At 32.9% G+C, this 21,299-nt stretch overlaps 1 protein-coding gene and 2 pseudogenes across 2 annotated transcripts in view; 2 read left to right on the forward strand and 1 right to left on the reverse strand.

Moving 5' to 3' along the window:
- Window positions 1–7,859: 7,859 nt before the first annotated feature.
- On the forward strand, window positions 7,860–9,853 carry LOC139902862 (L-galactose dehydrogenase-like; annotated as a pseudogene).
- A 32-nt stretch (window positions 9,854–9,885) lies between these two features.
- LOC139902863 (metallothionein-like protein type 2) overlaps window positions 9,886–21,299 on the reverse strand; it is a 190,091-nt gene continuing 178,677 nt past the window's right edge. Inside the window, exons 2-4 of one of the 2 annotated variants that reach the window (XM_071885517.1) lie at window positions 11,475–11,540; window positions 11,272–11,355; window positions 9,886–10,179 (exon numbers count right to left, since the gene is read on the reverse strand). In XM_071885517.1, coding sequence (XP_071741618.1) covers window positions 10,095–10,179; window positions 11,272–11,355; window positions 11,475–11,540 — 235 coding nt within the window. In that variant the 3' untranslated portion in view covers window positions 9,886–10,094. Of the gene's footprint in view, window positions 10,180–11,271; window positions 11,356–11,474; window positions 11,639–21,299 lie in introns of those variants that run through there. The other variant, XM_071885516.1, reaches the window with a different exon arrangement.
- LOC139896342 (L-galactose dehydrogenase-like) overlaps window positions 13,490–21,299 on the forward strand; it is a 185,232-nt pseudogene continuing 177,422 nt past the window's right edge.

Genomic DNA, 21,299 nt, shown 5'->3' on the forward strand with positions numbered 1-21,299 from the left:
ATATTTTTGGAATCAACCTCAACCCTGTATAGCTAACTCCAACATTACTACATATAGAGTGTCTATGGTTGTTCCAAATAATATATATACATGGGTCGATATGTTATGTCAAAACATTTGCATACGTGTCTATGGTATCTCAAGATTACATAATATATTAGAATACATGTAGAATATAATATAAGTTAGCAAGGATATGATTTGTATAGATTTGTTAAACATTTCCCGTAGCTAAAAAGATCAAAAATATCCAATCTTGTTTTACCCATAACTTCTTCATTTTAAATCCGTTTTGAGTGAATCAAATTGCTATGGTTTCATATTGAACTCTAATTTAAGAATCCAAACAGGAAAAGTATAGGTTTATAGTCAGAAATTTAAGTTAAATGTCAATTACTAAAGAGGTAGTCATTTCCGTCGAAAGAACGACATCTTGATGACCATTTTGAAAAACATACTTTCACTTTGAGTTTAACCAAGATTTTTGGATATAGTTTCATGTTCATATGAAAAATCATTTTCACAGAAGATCAACTTTTAAATCAAAGTTTATCATAGTTTTTAATTATCCAAACCAAAACAGCCCCCGGTTTCACTACGACGGCGTATATCCGATTTTATGGTGTTCATCGTGTTTCCAGGTTTTAAATCATTAAGTTAGCATATGATACAGATATAGAACATGTGTTTAGTTAATTTTAAAAGTCAAGTTAGAAGGATTAACTTTTGTTTGCGAACAAGTTTAGAATTAACTAAACTATGTTCTAGTGATTACAAGTTTAAACCTTCGAATAAGATAGCTTTATATGTATGAATCGAATGATGTTATGAACATCATTACTACCTCAAGTTTTCTGGATAAAACTACTGGAAATGAGAAAAATGGATCTAGCTTCAAAGGATCCTTGGATGGCTTGAAAGTTCTTGAAGCAGAATCATGACACGAAAACAGTTCAAGTAAGATTTTCACTCGAAATAAGATTGTTATAGTTATAGAAATTGAATCAAAGTTTGAATATGAATATTACCTTGAATTAGAAAGATAACCTACTATAAATAACAAAGATTCCTTGATCTTAGATGATTACTTGGAATGGATTAGAAAGCTTGGAAGTAGACTTGCAAACTTGGAAGTATTCTTGATTTTTATGAAACTATACTTATGGAATTTATGAAGAACACTTAGAACTTGAAGATGGAACTTGAGAGAGATCAATTAGATGAATAAAATTGAAGAATGAAAATGTTTGTAGGTGTTTTTGGTCGTTGGTATATGGATTAGATATAAAGGATATGTAATTTTATTTTCATGTAAATAAGTCATGAATGATTACTCATATTTTTGTAATTTTATGAGATATTTCATGCTAGTTGCAAATGATGGTTCCCACATGTGTTAGGTGACTCACATGGGCTGCTAAGAGTTGATCATTGGAGTGTATATATCAATAGTACATACATCTAAAAGCTGTGTATTGTACGAGTACGAATACGGGTGCATACGAGTAGAATTGTTGATGAAACTGAACGAGGATGTAATTGTAAGCATTTTTGTTAAGTAGAAGTATTTTGATAAGTGTCTTGAAGTCTTTCAAAAGTGTATGAATACATATTAAAACACTACATGTATATACATTTTAACTGAGTCGTTAAGTCATCGTTAGTCGTTACATGTAAATGTTGTTTTGAAACCTTTAGGTTAACGATCTTGTTAAATGTTGTTAACCCATTGTTTATTATATCAAATGAGATGTTAAATTGTTACATTAGCATGATATTATGATATATAATATATCTTAGTATGATATATATACAGTTAAATGTCGTTACAACGATAATCGTTACATATATGTCTCGTTTCGAAATCATTAAGTTAGTAGTCTTATTTTTACATATGTAGTTCATTGTTAACACACTTAATGATATATTTACTTATCATTTAACATAATTAACCAAGTGTATCAATATCTTAATATGATTCATATGTACCTAGTAAGACGTTGTTATAACGATAATCGTTATATATATCGTTTTCGAGTTTCTTAATTTAATAGTCTCATTTTTATGTATATAACTCATTGTTAAAATACCTAATGAGATACTTACTTATAATAAAATCATGTTAACTATATATATAACCATATATATGTCATCGTATAGTTTTTATAAGTTTTAACGTTCGTGAATCACCGGTCAACTTGGGTGGTCAATTGTCTAAATGAAACCTATTTCAATTAATCAAGTCTCAACAAGTTTGATAGCTTAACACGTTGGAAACATTTAGTCATGTAAATATCAATCTCAATTAATATATATAAATATGGAAAAGTTCGGGTCACTACAGTAGAAATGACACGACAGTACAGTAGCAATGTCAAATAACGATTATTGCAGCTGCAAAAAGACTGCAGCAGCTATTTACGGTGGCGGAGGTGGTGATTTAAACGTGTGATGGTTTGGTTAATTAACATGGTGACGGGTTTGATGGTAGCGGTTATGATGGTTCCATGGTGGTTTCGGCTTTAAACAGGAATGAGAGAGAGTGAGTTAGAGAGAGAGGTGATGGAGGATGGTAAAGGAGATGGTGACCTGCGGTGGAGATAAGGGTGGTGGTGTTCTTGGGTTCGGTTGCAACACAAAGCCCATAGCCGTATACAAGTTTACGATGGTGGTGTTTTAAACGATTTTCTTTTATGGAGGTTAACTAGTAGTGGTGGACAAGTGTTTGCAAGGTGGTGGTAATAGATCATGGTTGTGGAAGCTTTGAGTCTTGATGGAATTAGAACACAGAAAAAAAATATGGGTGTGCATATCTAACTCTATCTCTCCTCTTACGCATATATACATATATATGTAATTTATATCTTAATTAATAATAATATAATAATAGTAATATTAATAATATAATAATCATTAGAGTCATGAATGCTAGATAATTGAAATTCATTACACAGTAAAGCAGCCTAGTTTTTGAAGTATCCTACCGACGCTTTTCCCCGGATGGCTATATCGTGTCCATTGCTAAACAGTTAACGTATAAAAGTGTCCCTAAAAATCCCGAATTTTTAGATTAAATATATTTAATTATTTCACTCATTAACTATTTGAAACCTGATCAAAAAGGTTCAATAATTATTTATTTTCTGTTCCAATTAATATATACGGAGTACTAATATTTAAACTTAAAAAGGTAAATATATTTTTATCAAACCTAAAATCTTCGTAATCAATTTACAGTTCAATTTTTATTTTCAATCTCCTTAAACACGTATTAGAACTATATGAACACTGGCAAAATGCCAACCGATTTTTACTGACGTTTACTATTTAAGCTCGAAATCATTCATTATATATATATATATATATATATATATATATATATATATATATATATATATATCAAATCTTAATTAACAAGTTTAAGTAAATAAATAATATATTGATTATATTCTTTTAAACAACTAAATATAATATTATATATTTACAAGTAATATATATATATATATATATATATATATATATATATATATATTTATATATATATTATTATAATCTATAGTTTCCATTAATCGCATTTTATTTTATTTATTACAATATAAATCTTAATAATCATAATATTCTAAATTATATTTCAAATTATAAATACCTATACCTATTTAAATATATATGTTATCTATTTACAAATAGTTGTTCGTGAATCGTCGGGAATGGTCGAAAGTCAAACGAATATATGAAACAGTTCAAAATATTTGTGACTCAACATTACAGACTTTGCTCATCGTGTCGAAATCATATCAAGATTAAGTTTAAATTTGATCGGAAATTCCCGGGTCATCACAACATAGACGCAACGGAGATGATAAACACTAGGTTGACCTCAAGAGCTATACCCCCGAACCAAACTCATAACCTCCATAGCTATAACCCATAATTTCCTTAGCTCTATCCCTCTCGCAAAACTCGTTTTGAAATAACTTGCTCATGACCTCGTCGTAATATTTTATGTATATATATATACTAATAATAATAATATTAATACTATTAATAATAATATTAGAATTAATAATAATAATAATAATAATAATAATATAAGTATTTTAATTATTTATGTAGAGAGGTCGAGAGATATTTATGAATGCAAATGAACCAGAATCGACCAATTTAAAGAACCTGGCTCACCTAACCCACTGATGCGATCGCATGAGGAGTGTGAGGGGAACTCATCCGATTGCATGAGCCCTCTTTCCAGCTCACATTCTTGTTTAACTCGTGGGCGGCTCAGTTTTATAATATATATATATATATATATATATATATATATATATATATATATATATATATATATATATATATATATATATATATATATAAATATTTAATTTATATAATTAATTATATATTATATTATATTTACATGCATAGTTGACTTGTAAATTTAGTTCCGATGACTTGTACGTTATCACTCGACTTACGTCCCGGTTCCGGTTTCTCGAACGTTAACTCGTACACTTAGAAAACTAGCACCCCTCGTTATGCGACAAGTACCTTTATGAATAGTTAGACTTAAAACATCGATAAACTATATTACTCAAAATATAATTTGTACGTTTGAGTGTTATGGTCATTTGCTTTCTTAAATCAATGTCTCGTTATATATATACATAAATATAATAGTATTATTTTAAATCAAACCGTTTTATAACAAAGTTAATATTATAGTGTATCACTTTGTAAATAATATATATATATATATATATATATATATATATATATATATATATATATATATATATATATATATATATATATATATATATATATATATATATATATATATATATATATATATATATATAAATTTGTACATATAATTGAAATAAATAATATTATATTTCAAAATTCATTTATAATCGTTTAAATAATAGATATATTATGTCATAACACGTTTATGTTTTTGAAACAATATATACAAAGCTTTAATCAAGTTCTTCAAAATTCATAAATAAATTATCTAGTAAAATGTAATAATAATAAAGTTCTTTTTAAACTGAAAACGTTATTGTACGTTAGAAACTAAATCAAATAAATATAATTATTTTGTTTTCCAACTAAATATATTTTAGAATCATTTTGTTAAAAGGTTAAAAGAAATCGTTATATCATAAATCGTTTTAGAAAAGTAAAATTATATATACTCATAATAGGTTTCAAGTTTTTAAATTACAGTTTGTGGGTGAAGCGTGGGATAAAGTTCAAAGGTTAAATAATCGTATGAAATCATTTTAAGGTAAAACGTCGATACCTATTTTCTAAGTTATCTACATTCCATAACTCTACTTTCATAATATTAAAGTTAAATAGTTGATGCGTATAAATAGGACATCAAACAAGAATTACACTAACCCTTGTCTAGTTTTCGTTAATTGACACTTTTGTTCTTACTTGTAAATCACCTTACCAAATATTCCGAATATCGTTAAAAAGAACAGATTTCCCAAATCAACGTGGACCTCACCACAAAGACTTATAATAATATCACAATGTAACAGATAATTCAATCATTTGATATTATCTTTTAATCTCGTCGATAATCATAATAAACTTATATTGAAACAAATACATTCATGTAAAGTATTATACGTATAATACTTTGCTAACGTTTTCAATTAATATAACCATATATTATATATACATATCTATACACATAAATGTTCGTGAATCGTCGAGCACGGTCAAAGGGTAATTGATTACATGAATGTAGTTTCAAAATTTTGAGATTCAACATTACAGACTTTGCTTATCGTGTCGGAAACATAAAAAGATCAAGTTTAAATTTGGTCAAAAATTTCCGGGTTGTCACACACAAGTCATGTACAATATGATCTCCATCCTCAAATCCGAGCAAGTAACCACATATATCACACATAGGTACAATATGCACATAAATAGCCATTCTCTAAGAGAGAACCCGACACAAACGTCCCTTAGTCGAGGGATCACACCTAATGGACATAAACCAATTACCACTTCGGGTGGTAATTCAAACCCACTCTACAAAGTACAATTCAACTCAAATTATACGTAACACCAATTAGACCAACCTCAGTCCCGACACTAGATTACTACTTAGGTAGTGATCATTTCAAACCGCCATTTACACCAAAACTACAACTTGTGCAATATTGACCCATTTTGCGTTTGACCACGTTTGACTTATGCTAAAATACCATTTTAACCCAAAATCACTTCCCACGATTACTTTCATTCAAAAACGTCATTTAACACCAAACAAAAGTATTAAACATCCATTTAATCCAAAATTAGTGTCATTGCCAAATTCGACCTAATTCAATTCACCCATTTTGACATAAGTCCCAAAAACGCCCAAAATCACTGACGGTCAGTGATTATATTTTTAAAACACCAATTAATACCTAAACCAAGTATTTACATACTTGATTCACCAAAACTTGACTCAAAACTTAGTTTGACACCAAATCAAGCTTACTTGACCCAAAATACCCACTTGACCCATTTTGACCCAAAATGGGATTTTCAACAAAAAATCAACTTACATACACACTCAAGAACACTAAATCACAAGTAATCTAGTGTTTAATCAACACATGCAAGCTACAAGACCTACAAATTTGTCACCTAAAACCCTAGGTCTCCAATTAGTGTTTGCACACATGAATCATACCCAAAACCCCTAAATTTAACAATAAGTGGGGTTTATAACCCTAACTAGCACAAACCCTAAACTCAAACAAGAATCTTAAACAATTAAATTCGGATTCGAGACTTACCACTACAACCAAATCGTAGCTAGGAACGAAAGAAACAACTTTAACACTCGAACTTTCACCCGATTCAAGCTTATTCTTCTCCAATCAAAGCTTTCTCTCTCTAAATGGGTTTTCTCTTTCTAAAAAGGTTGAGAGAGATGAGAGTGAAGAGATGAGGTGGAAATGAGGATAAGATAAGCTTGGAACCAGTTTTGTGACCAAAAACCCGGCCCTAAAGTGAAAAGACCACTTTGCCCCTTTAAAACCCCCAAAAAACGTATCTTGCTGTCAGCTACATTTGTGCGCCGCGCACTATAACTGAAAAGGAAAGCAGCCAGCTTTTTCTGATTCTGAAGTTCAGGGACTGAGGTTGACTGATTCTGATTCTGATGTAAATTCTGAAAGGTTGACTTTTAGTGGCAGTTTCTGATGCACACATTTACTGACACTTTCAGGAACATTTTCTAATGCACAAAATTCAGGATCTTACAACTCTCCCCCACTTAAACTGGATCACGTCCCCGTGATCTCCGTCACTTAGCCAACCGGACCCACACTCTATGGTGCATGTTTGACAAGTAAATCTTAGGATCCGTCAAAGTTGAATGATTAGAGATCATATCAATTGTGACTTTTAATAAATAAATTTTAATTAGGATTTTTCTAATGATAACATGTAGGGCTGTCGTTAACGTGTTTAAAATTCGTATACATAGTGGTTGTGTTGACTATTAGGTGGTGACTATTTTGACAATTTACACGTCTTTTAAGCATTTTAATGGGCCCTAAGAGTTGCCGTTAAAAAAAATATTACTTTTAATTACTCTGTATAATTTACGGAAGGGCCATTGGTCAACTGGTGTTGGCTAAAGTTTCTTGGGTTGTGTTACGTATATTTGTTGTGTGTTGTGTTGTATAGTGTATAATTTATAATTTATATAGTGGTGTGGATCTTCATGTACATAGCATACTTCCATAGTGTTACTTGGCATACTCCAAGATGATGTTCTCTTCTTGTGGTTTAATATATACATTTTAGCTTTGAAAAGAAAAAAAGAAAAAAAACATTACAAAAATCCAAATTTCACCTCTAACGTTTATTTTCCCGTGAATACAACTCACTCTTTTAATCCTCAATAATTCCTTATCCTCAAATTCCAAAACCCTAAAATCAAAGCTGTGGAAATGGAGAACTCGCTGGAGCTCCGATCGCCCGGTAACACCGGACTGAAGCTCAGTTGCGTCGGATTCGGTGCATCACCTCTCGGCAGCGTCTTCGGTCCTGTTTCCATTGAAGAAGCCATTGCCACCGTTCGCGAAGCTTTTCGTCTCGGCATTAACTTCTTTGACACTTCACCGTTAGTAATTTATTAAATTTCTTTTTGAAATTGCTTGTTTTTATTATGCGATTCAGTTTTGATTATCTACTTTTTATATTAGGAGAACCTGATTGTATATAATGATTAATGAGACATGTTCAATAGGGCAGATATCCTTCTAGTTTTCACCTATGATTTAGTTGTACATGAGGTGTTCTGATTTAGCTTACGGTCAATTGTTTCTTAATTGTCATTAGTTAACTAACTAATGTATTTGATTATTTGAAACAACTAAATGTTTCATTTTCAAGGGGAATTGAGTTTTCAAGCAACATAAATCACTTTTTAGAGTAACCTGTCTGCATTTTGAAGCCTTTATTGGTCTTTGTTGGATTTGAGATTTATCTTTTTATCGATTGAGTTTCAGGTTTTACGGAGGAACGTTGTCTGAGAAAGTCCTTGGGGAGGCGTTTAAAGCGGTTGGAGTACCAAGAAATGAGTACATTATATCAACAAAATGTGGAAGGTATAAAGAAGGTTTTGATTTTAGTGCTGCGAGAGTGACAAAGTATCGATGAGAATTTAAAAAGATTACAAATGTAGTATGTCGATATCTTGCAGTGTCATGACATTGAATTCGGCTCACTTGATCAGGTCCTCCATCAAAAAGTTACAAATTATCACATTGGTTTATTTTTACATTTCCGTCTTTTAGAGTAAATACAATTCTATTAATTATTGTTTATAGGTTATAAATGAAACAATTCCTGCAATGCAAAAGTTAAAGGAAGCTGGGAAGATCCGGTTCATTGGTATAACTGGACTTCCGTTAGAAATCTTTAGTTATGTGCTTGATCGGGTACCACTAGGGACTGTCGATATAATTCTTTCATATTGTCATTATGGAATTAACGATACAACGTTGTTCGATCTAATGCCATACCTAAAAAGCAAGGGAGTTGGCGTGATAAGTGCATCTCCTCTAGCAATGGGACTTCTTACTGAAAGTGGTCCACCAGAATGGCATCCGGCTTCACCTGAACTTAAGGTGTGCTTAAAACCAATTATAAAGTAAATAATTTTATGCAGATGAGAAATGTTAATGTTAGATTTTTGTTAATGTCATTATGTCGTGTTTGGTCTCAGGCTGCATGTCGGAAAGCTGAGACTTTTGTAAGAAGGGGAAGAATATATCGAAATTAGCTATGCAATACAGCTTGGGTAACAAAGATATTTCTACTATTTTAGTGGGAATGAGATCAGTGGAACAGGTCAGACTGATGTTCCTCATTTATGTAATAAAACCCTGGTAGTTATGTAGGTCTTACACCAAAGATATGAAATTGGTCAAAATCGGCCAAAGTCAAACTTGGTCAACATCCGATTACTCCCTAAAAAGTCCTTGCACTATATCTAATTTGTTAATTGGTGTTTAAGCTCCTCTGTTTTTTCTCTGAATCAGGTACAGGTTAATGTTGAGGCTGCTACAGAACTTGCAAAGGGTGAGACAGACGAGAAAACCCTAGCTGAAGTTGAAGACATATTGAAATCAGTCAAGAATCAGACATGGCCTAGTGGTATTCAAAAAAGTTGACCATTGTTTATTAGTTATTCACTTGTTTGTTGAGACATAAAACAATAGTCCCCTGCTATCTGCTGTACACATATCCTTATTTTGTAGGATGCTTTGCTAATATATGATAAAATAAAAATTCTAATGGAAAACAGATTCTGGGGTCAGATAGTTTTAAGCCCATGGTGAAGTAAAGCATTCAAACTGATAAACAACTAGTACTCTATTGGTAATCAAGCATACAAAAGCAGATACTCTATGCATGTGCTTTTATTACACACTAAAACATAGTTAAAAGGATAAAACAAACAAGGCTAATGGAAATACATGTCTATGTAAAACTAGCTTTTCTGTAAATATTATACAAAAACATTAAACACCATGAAACTGCAAGACTGTTGGCACACTGATTCTTCATTTGCAGGTGCATGGGTCACACTTGCATGGGTTGCACTTGCACCCTCCATTCTCAGCTGTTAAACCTCCTGTCTCTATTCCACTGCAACATCACCCATAAATAAAATTCATTAATCACACATCCAAAATTCATTATCCATTAAAACAATAAACAAGCCGTACAGACGCATGTGTGTGTATGTTTGTGTGTGTTCTGTTGATATGGGCCTGTACAATATCCTTTTCCAGCCATTTGTTAGTTCATTTGATTTTCATAAACGGCCCTATTAAACGAGTCAATAGCAAGCGTCGATTTATTGGCGACTTGACTGGCGCCGAGGGGCTAAATTGAACTGCAAGCTTGATTTAAAACCCATAAAAATTTGATTCTACCCATTTTCATGACATCTCATTTTTATCACTTTTTATCATGTATGTATTTATTTTATTCTCTGTATTTATTTATTTCATTTTATTTAAATTCTTATTTGTTTTTGTTTTGGAAACGATCTCCTTATCCGTTGAACAGAGGGAACAAAGGGAGGGAGGACTTTCATGATTTCTCTTTATTCCAAGATAGATGAAGGATTGTCTACGTCTCAACTCTCGCATACCCCATGTGGGATTGGGTACGTTGTTGTATTTGATTTTCATAAGGTTTTCTTGTTTTTACTCAAATATATGCGGTGCGTCCAACACTGCACGGTGATCTTATGTGGCCCGTCTAACAGTGTTCGTTTTTGACCTTTTTCCTTTCCGATCACCTTAAGATATGATACTATACTAATATGATACTATAGTAGTGAAATGACTATATCACGGGTTATTTAAAAGAAATAATTTAGGATGTTTTAAGTAGTAAGTAAATGTAAATGAAATCATTTATTTTAATGTAAATGCTAAAGTCATTTATTCCGTGATTTATTAGGATTTAGACAATTTTTTAATTTAATTAATAATTAATTAGATTAATGACATCAGCTTAAGCTTAAGAGTTTAGATTTTTTTATTTTTCTTTTTAATTTTTAAAAAAAAAAACATCATCGTTATATAATTTTAATAGAAACTATAGATGATGCTAGTGAATTTGAAACCGAGATATTACTAAGCTATCTCTCACAGTTATTTCATTTGAAATAATTATTTTTCAAAAAAGTTTAGTTTTTTTTTTCCTAGTAGATCTATGATAACTAACCTTTTATTGGGTGCAACACCATGAATAAGGGTCTGAGTGGTTGTGGTTGTCTCAAAGGAGCTTGTATCTGGGTACATCTTGTACCTGCAACCAACAAACACAAACAACTCATTACATCTTTTTACTACACCAATAACTTCTCAAACTCTCTTATTCATACAAACTATTACATCTATACAGATTAACTAGATGTTAACATATACCCGTTACAGCTGCTGCCGCACTTGCAACCAGAGCCACAGCCACACTTTTCAGCACCGCAAGATGAAGAAGACGACATTATTTTGTTACTTGAAAATTTAGTTATTTGGTTTTTGTTATGCAAAAACTATCAATTAAAGCAGGGTATGTATGTACGTATGTATTCTCAGTTGAACGAGTGATCCCTATTTATAAGCTCCTGCAAGAAGCCATGATCTCACAGACTATAACAACTACTCATCTCCACCGTCCACGTATAAATATAAATAATATATTAATATGGCGGTCGACACAAGTTATTGTTCGGGTTACGTAAAAAATCCGGATACGATGTCATTTCGGATAAATATTTAAATATTATCCACAATCCAAAACCATACGTATTACTTTTTTAATTGGTGAGTTATCAGATAAGAGTAAACTATATCCAAACTCTGCTTTTTTAAAAATTACACCGATCATTCCGAACAAAATTTAAAGTGCACGCTCATTGTCCTTACCTTCCGTTAAAACTCTAATCTCCGTTAAAAGTCCCGTTAAGTTTAACAATGTACAAAACATGTGAGGATAAAATGTATTTTCAGAACTTTCTTCTTTTCCAAAACACCATCTTCAACTATGAATGTTTATTGATTCACTTATTAGTTTTTTCGATTTGTTCGTTTTTGAGATTCTTCAGAGCACAATTAAAAATGGAATTGAAACCGAATTCATGTTTTAGAAACCCAAAACCAAATTTGAATTCGAATCGGTTAACACTGAAAAACTATATGTATATATATATATATATATATATGTATATGTATATATATATATATATATATATATATATATATATATATATATACATGATCAATGGGGAAGTAACCAATCGGGGGAAGCAAATTTTTTTTTTTTCCCTTTTTTTTTGAATTTTTTTTTCCGGCATCAAGATCACACGAAAATATGAACATTTAGAAGAGAAACTTCGTGATGAATGTTATTATTTAGGCGGGAAAACGATCGACAAAAATAACATTCAAGATAATATTATTCGTGAAGAATATGAACGTTTTTTTTTCTCCATGTTTTGTGAAGTAAAATTTAGTCCGATTTAGAGTTTAGGATTTAGGGTTTAGGGTTTGGTGTTTTGGGTTTATTCCATAAACCCAAAACACCAAACCCTAAACTCTAAACCCTAAACCCTAAACTCTAAACCGTTCGTGTTAAAAACTAAATCTAAACCCTAAATCTAAACCCTAAACCCTAAATTTCTAAACCTTAATATGTAAACCCTATAAACCCTAATATCTAAACCCCAATAGCTAAAACCTCAACATACGCTCGAAAAACACGATAATTGTTATATATTACTTCTTCGAGCGTTTTACCGCCAAAATAAAAACATTTATCACAAAGTGTCTCTACTAAATGTTCATATTTTCATCCCATCTATAATGTTCGTGAACAAAGTTTTTTCAAAATGTTTTCATCCCATCTATAATGTTCGTGAACAAAGTTTTTTCAAAAAACGAAAAAAAAAAGTTTTTGCTTCCCCCCGCTTCCCCCGACAAAATGGATGTCAATTTCAATGTGTTTCGTGCGCTGATGTTGCACCGGGTTTCCAGACATGTAAACAGCACTAATGTTGTCATAGTACACAAGAGTAGCAGATGAAAGCGGACAATGGAGCTCGCGTAGAAGATTACGAATCCAACATGTCTCTGTAACGGCGTTTGCGACGCCACGGTATTCAGCTTCAGCACTGGAGCGCGACGGAGTCTGTTGCCGTTTAGAGGACCAAGATAGAAGATTATTACCCAAAAATACACAGTATCCAGATGTAGAGCGACGAGTAGAGGGACAACCAACCCAATCAGCATCTGAATAAGCAACCAATGAGTAAGTGCTAGATGAAAACAGCTGTAGACCAAGATCAAGAGTGCCTTGGACATATCGAATGATCCTTCGGAGAGCAACCATATGAGGCTCTCGAGGATCATGCATAAACAAACATATCTGCTGGACGGCATAAGAGATGTCAGGCCTGCTAAAAGTGAGATACTGGAGAGCACCGACAAGGCAGCGATATAAAGTGGGATCCTTAATTGGAGGTCCAGCAGTGGTCAGTTTGGAACCCACATCGATCGGTGTGCGACTAGAATTACAACCAACCATGTCTTATATCAACAAAATGTGGAAGGTATAAAAAAGGTTTTAATTTCTGTGCTGTAAGGGTGTCTAAAAATATCGATGAGAGTTTAGAAAGGCTACAAATGGAGTATGTTGATATCTTGCAGTGTCATGACATTGAATTCGGCTCACTTGATCAGGTTCTTCATCACAAGTTTCAAATTATCACATTAGTCTATTATTACATTTCCAACTTATAGAGTAATTAAATACAATCGTCGCGTATAATTCAGTTGATTATTAGTTATAATGGGTTATAAATGAGACAATTCTTGCTCTGCAAAAGTTAAAGGAGGCAGGGAAGATCTGGTTCATTGGTATAACAGGACTTCCATTAGAAATATTTAGTTATGTGCTTGATCGGGTACCAGTAGGGTCTGTTGATGTAATTCTTTCGTATTGTCATAATGGAATTAACAATACAACGTTGGAGGATCTAATGTCATACCTAAAAAGCAAGGGAGTTGGTGTAATAAGTGCGTCCCCTTTAGCAATGGGACTTCTTACTAAAAGTGGTCTACCAGAATGGCACTCGGCTTCACCTGAACTAAAGGTGTGCTTAACACTAATCATAAAGTAAAGAATTTTATGCATACGAGAATTATTATGGAGTTAATGTTAGATTTTTAATGTCATTATGTTGTGTTTGGTCTCAGGCTACATGCAAGAATGCTGCTGCATTTTGTAAGAAGGAGAGGAAGAATATATCAAAATTAGCTATGCAATACAACTTGGGTAACAAAGATATTTCTACTATATTAGTGGGAATGAGATCAGTGGAACAGGTCAGACTCTGTCTTTGATGTTCATCATTTATGTAATAAAACCCTGGTATTTATGTAGGTTTGTTGGTGCATAATGTTAGTCCCCGAGTTCATTATAATAGACGATGTGTAATAATCTACGAGTTAATATGTGATAACGTTTAATTTATACACCTGGAGTGCAACCGCACGGATGCAGAATGAATCCGTACGGGTCCATTGGGCAACCGCACGGTTGCAACCTGCAACCGCACGGTTGCACGTGCTATATATATAGAGGCCAATTCGGGTTCATTGTTAGGGTTACGTATCCTAAACCTTCCTAAGAGTCATAACTGAATCCCTGGTCGTCTAGCATTCTTGTGGGTTGAACTTAATCATCCTAAAGTCGAATAACAACATAAGATCATTGTTTGTTTGATTGTTTTTTATATAAAACCCAATATCGAGTTATTCCGCACTCGATATTGAAGATTAGATCATTTAATCTTGTTTACACGATCCTACAAGTGGTATCAGAGTTGTAGGTGTGATTAATCAATCGGATTTTGTGTCAAAATCGTCTTTAGAATTGTGGGTTGGTGTTTTGTGAAGAAATCACCAAATATTATAATTTTTACGTGTTAATCCGTGCTTTTGTTGGTTATAAGTGTTAATCTGGTCAAAATCATTGTTTTGGACGTAATAAAATCAAGGTTTTGATCCAGATCGAGTGCTAGACCCCATCAAACCCAAAACCCTAATTTTGGTGCAGTTTTCTGCCCAGAATTCATCAAGAACACACCCGTACGGTTACACACTGCAACCGTACGGATACATCACCCGGTTACAGCAACCGTATGGATACACTCTTGCATCCGTGTAAATCCCACCCGTATAATCTACAACCGTGTGTTTTTGCAACCGTAAGGATACATCTTGTACCCATCCGGTTTCATACTGCAACCGTATAATTAAAACCCGGTTACACCTGCATCCGTTTAATATTTCAACCGTGTTAGTGCATCCGTGTTAGACCTGCAACCGTATAACTTTTGTGCATCCTTGTATTGCAACCGTACGGTTACAATGTCAGACCAAGTTGATACTTCTGAAACACAATCTGCGTTAGTTGGTTCCTCTTCGTCGGGTCTTCATAAATTTCTTCAAACTGAGAATGAGATAGGAAGTTCGTATCGTGTACCTATGCTTGAATCTCTTGATGACTATGCTGAATGGAAACCTAGGTTCTTAATCTCACTAAACGGAATTGACTCTAGACTCTACAACAGCTTAAAGATCGAATATAAGTTCCCTCTCAAGGATCATGGTGAACCAAAGACTCCTATGGGACTTACAGCTCAGGAAAGAGAGGACTATAATCTCGAATGTAAATCTTTTAGTCATCTTACACAAGCTCTCTCAAAGGAGATTTTTCATCAGTTTGAGACGCATACGACCACGTATGGATTTTGGAATGCGATTGAGAGTGGTGTTGAGGGTAGTGCTGAGTATAGAAAGACTAAGGGGAAAGTGCTAAAGAATGTATGGAAGAATTTTGCGGTTTAACCTGATGAGTCTTTAGAGGAAGTTGTTGCTAGGTACCGTCACTTGTTGGCAGAGCTTAAGAGATTTGATATTACTTTCACGAATAAGAAGACTGTGCAATGTTTTTGTGAGGGTTTTCCTATTAAGTGGGATCCTATTGTGCATCACATTGAGCAATCTTGTGTGATTTTGGATAATTCCTTTAGCAGTTTTGTTACTAAGTTGCAGGCGAAGGAACTTGAATTGCAGTTGAAAGGACCCGTCCTAATCCATCCAGATGAAGTCCATATCGTTTATAAACGATTCACAACAGTTGATTACATCGCGAGGTATTTGACCTCTATATGATACATTTTACAAACATTGCATTCGTTTTTGAAAAGACAATCTTTCATTTCAACGAAAGTTGACGGCATGCATACCATTTTATAATATATCTAACTATAACTGATTTATTACTAATCTTGATGATCTCAACGACTCGAATGCAACGTTTTTTGAAATATGTCATGAATGACTCCAAGTAATATCTTTAAAATGAGCAATTACACAGCGGAAGATTTCTTTCGTACCTGAGAATAAACATGCTTTAAAGTGTCAACCAAAAGGTTGGTGAGTTCATTAGTTTAACAAAAATAATCATTTCATAATTCTAATAGACCACAAGATTTCATATTTCCATTTCTCATAAACATACGTCCCATGCATAGAGACAAAAATATCATTCATATGGATTGAACACCTGGTAACCGACATTCACAAAATACATATAAGAATATCCCCATCATTCCGGGATCCTCCTTCGGACATGATATAAATTTTGAAGTACTAAAGCATCCGGTACTTTCGGACATGATATAACTTTTGACATTGCCTTGGTTGAATTCCAGAATTCAAGACATTTAAAAGAAGATCTTGGAAATCTATAAGATCCGATTCTTCGGGATTTATGGAAAATAAGATCTCTATAATTAAATGCGATCATCTGTCTCGATTGCTCTGTCTGGTATTTTCACTATAAATGAACTTCTTCCGTTCCGTTACTTTTACCATTCTTATATCAAATCCCCATATCCAAAAGTTAATGAAAATGCTAAATCCAGTTCTGATCCTTGTCCTTATCCTTACTATCACAACAATCATTCTCCTTTTCCAATTCTCACCAGAGGAATATGCTTTCTTCTACTTCACCCTTGGGGTTATAATATTTTTAATTCTCCCGTGTCTTTATGTTGCAATAAACATTGATATACACGTTTTGTAATTTCCGTGTTGTTATTAGGCTTTATATTTTCTTTTATATTTCGGAGCTCCATGCTCTTGTTTTCTCTTCCCGACTCTAAGTCAAGCGAATAATGGTCCAGAATTCCTATGTATGAAATTCTGAATGATCATAATATACTAAGCAGAAGATTTGTAATAGCACGATTTGATTGGTTAAATTACCAGAATTACAGAAGATAGAACTATCAAGAATATATTTTCTTTGATATGTTCGGAGGTTAAATAGAATGAAAGAGTTATGTAACATGGCACATGATGACGTTAGAGTCTGTGAATCATCATGTTTCATTAGAAACTCAGCATGACTTACTGTAATATAATCACGTTGATCAAGTGTCATTATATTATACTAATTCATGCATCAGTTCCCAACATTACTTCAATAACATTCATATTTTAATCTCGAAAGTTTACAGAATATAGAAACTAGTAGTTTCTATATGATGTAACACTGATAGCACGAAGAGATTATTGATTTCAGATAAGAATAATTAAAAAAAAAATATCTTCAGAAATATGGAGGATATTTATAATGATAGATACGATGATATCTTGAGATTTCTAATATCGAAGGATGATAAAAACTATTGTCTGCAAGGGTTTAGAGTAAGGAGCAAGATATTCACTAAAGACTTTAGCAGACATTGAATCATTTGGATTCTTTGAAGTCAAACTTATTCTTTGTGATTTGTCCACGGCTTTCTTCATAGTTTCGCATAATCTGCTTTTCGGTACTAAATTTTCTATTGAATGTTTCCAATATAATGATACACAGGAAGCACGAGGAGGTATATAATTTCGGACAAGAATAATTTCGGAGCAAGATATTCTCTAAAGATTTCAACGGATCCAGAATTTTCCGGATTCTTTGAATATAGGGTATGGTCCTTGTATTTGTCCTTGGTCTCCTTCATGGTTAGCTCAATCCATTTTTCACTTCCAACTTTTCTGAGCTTTTCCAACATACTATTCTTTATCATTAACTTTCGACGATTAAGGTCGTTTACGGTTATCTACAGTTTCTGCTACTTCATTCAGCTTTTTCAACATTCAGAGTATTAATTCGCAGGTTGGGTGCTTTTCAGAATTTCAGAATGAAAGATCATAGTTCTAAGAGATAAATGTTATATGTATACATATAACTGTTGATGTAGAAACGTTGCGAGATTTAAAATACTGATTTGCTTATTCCCGGTAAGGCAATTCTTGTTACAAAACGAGGATGAGTATATGATAGGGTTTTTATGAATAAATATAGTGATTTATCGAAGTGACTTACGCCAAAGAGTAGTGAAGTTGCTGGTACATTTACTGTTAATGTGGTGGGATATAAACAGTTCCCCGGTAACGAAGGCGAAAAGACAACGTATGTATCAAGGTTATAATAAAGTTGTTTCAAACGAAAAGTCGAAGTTGACTTGCTGGAGCTGTGACAAAATTGGCTATTTTGAAGAAGAACTGCAAAGTTATTTTTGGGTAATAATACCACTAAAGAAATTAGCACAGTTATGTGTTAAACGTTTACTCAGTTTCCGAGAGTTTTTCAAGTGCATTACTATATGCATCAATCTTTTCTTCCATAGATGAAGTGCGGTTGGTTCATTCTATCGATTGAGGCGTTTTCAAGAATCATGAAAGGTTTGAACGCAGATTGTAATCGTCAAGATACAAATGAGGTTTAAGGTGAAATCAAGTGGCAAACTTGAAGACTTGTTTAGTTTCATATGTTATAATCAATATTTTAATTTTTTTTTAATTGTTTAATGTTATTAGTCCACAGTCGATAGTCCACAGTTGACAGTCCAATAATTCATAGATATAGTTTAATATATAATATTCGAATTAATTAATACGTGTCATGACCCGTATACGTCTCAGACTCGATCACAACTCAAACTATATATATTATTGTAGAATCAACCTCAACCCAGTATAGAGAACTCGATCATTACTGCATATAGAGTGTCTATGGTGATTCCAAATAATATATATAGATGCGTCGATATGATATGTCAAAACCTTAAATACGTGTCCCGATATTTAAAGTGCGTAAAATAAATAACAGAAATTAAATAACGTTAAATAAAGTGCTTAAAGTAAATAACAGAAATTAAATAACAATAAATAAAATTGCGAGAATTAAATTGCGATAAAATAAATTGCGATAATTAAATTGCGATAAATAAAATGTAATACGGAATTAACAGTTAGCTAGGAACAGTTAGCTAGGATTTTGTTAGCGTGAATTCTTAACAAAATTCCTTATTGTTAATTAGTGTGTTTCTAACCAATTTTTATTGTGTCCATTTTTTCTTCATTATGCCACTTGTTAAATTCTGATATGTCAAAATCCTAATATGAAATTTGAATTTGAATGAAAATAGTTATTCTTTGGTGAACGGATACGTATATCGGTGGATGTAAGTAGGATAGTATATGACTGTTGAAACAGATTCGAAGAACGTACAATGTAACTTATTAATGTGAAATTTAATTATTCCTCGGGTATTACCTACCCGTTAAAATATTTTCATCATTAACAGTTTGTACAAAAGAATCTTTAATTACAATCTTTATGAAAATATATATACATATATATTTTCTTCAGATATAATCATGGATTTAATGAGTTAATATGATATTAAACTCATTTGGTTTACCATTAGAACTAGAATGCATAATCTCTAAAACATTTAGAGATTACTTAATCGTCATGAAGAACGAAGATAATCGATGTAGAACGATACGTAGAACGATGATTATACTCGAGGTACATAATGAGATTTTGAGGCATGGATTGTTGATGGTACTGGTGCTGTTACTGATGGTACTGTTGGTGCCGGTGATGTTGCTGAAGCTGGTACATTTTGTACCATATTCTCCAGATTGATTACTCGAGCGCGAAGTTCGTTGACTTCTCCTATTATTCCAAGATGATTGTCGGTCGGAACAAGCAGATGAATAAGGTTTAGAATTTTAGATAGAATATAATCGTGACGAGCTACCCTGGAAATGAGGCTGAAGATGGTGTTTCGGATAGGTCCGCCGGTAAACGCTTCAGGTTTATTGTCAAGAGGTGAATTCGGTTGGTGGAAGGGATCGCCTTCTTCGCGTCTCCATTGATTAAGTCGACTACGAATGCATCAGATGAATTGGGAATGGCTGATTGATTGATTCATTCTGGTGACATCGCCTTCGGAGCTTAGGTGAATATCCATGTCGGAATAGCTGTCGGAATAACTATCGGAATAGCTATCGAAATCTGGGGGACTCGAACTGGTTGAGGGATTCATCCCGTACAATCAGATGAAGGATTTTCGATAAGAAATAGATTATAGGATGTAGATTAGTACCCTGCAATACATAATTTACATATGCATATATAATACTAAAATCCCATAAGTTACGGAGGAATCTACAGAAAATGTCAGGCAAAGTTTACAATAACAGATACGCTAAGATATGAATTAGCAGATATGCTAAGAAATGAATTTTGTCCATACACTAATCATGCAATCAATGCAGTAAAACGTGTCTAGACTAAGAATGATAAGCAAGTGATTCTCTAAGAATGATAAGCAGGTAATTTTTGACACGAAGTGATAAGCAAAACTTTTGACATGCAGACACGGTCGAAGTCCAGACTCACTAATGCATCCTAACGACTTATCAGTTAGACACACTATTGCAGACCTGGTTCCCTAAGACCATCGCTCTGATACCAACTGAAAGGACCCGTCCTAATCCATCCGGACGAAATCCATATCGTTTATAAACGATTCACAACAGTTGATTACATCGCGAGGTATTTGACCTCTATATGATACATTTTACAAACATTGCATTCGTTTTTGAAAAGACAATCTTTCATTTCAACGAAAGTTGACGGAATGCATACCATTTTATAATATATCTAACTATAACTGATTTAATACTAATCTTGATGATCTCAACGACTCGAATGCAACGTTTTTTGAAATATGTCATGAATGACTCCAAGTAATATCTTTAAAATGAGCAATTACACAGCGGAAGATTTCTTTCGTACCTGAGAATAAACATGCTTTAAAGTGTCAACCA

Source organism: Rutidosis leptorrhynchoides, chromosome 3, assembly GCF_046630445.1.
Source record: "Rutidosis leptorrhynchoides isolate AG116_Rl617_1_P2 chromosome 3, CSIRO_AGI_Rlap_v1, whole genome shotgun sequence".
Classification (NCBI taxonomy): domain Eukaryota; kingdom Viridiplantae; phylum Streptophyta; class Magnoliopsida; order Asterales; family Asteraceae; genus Rutidosis; species Rutidosis leptorrhynchoides.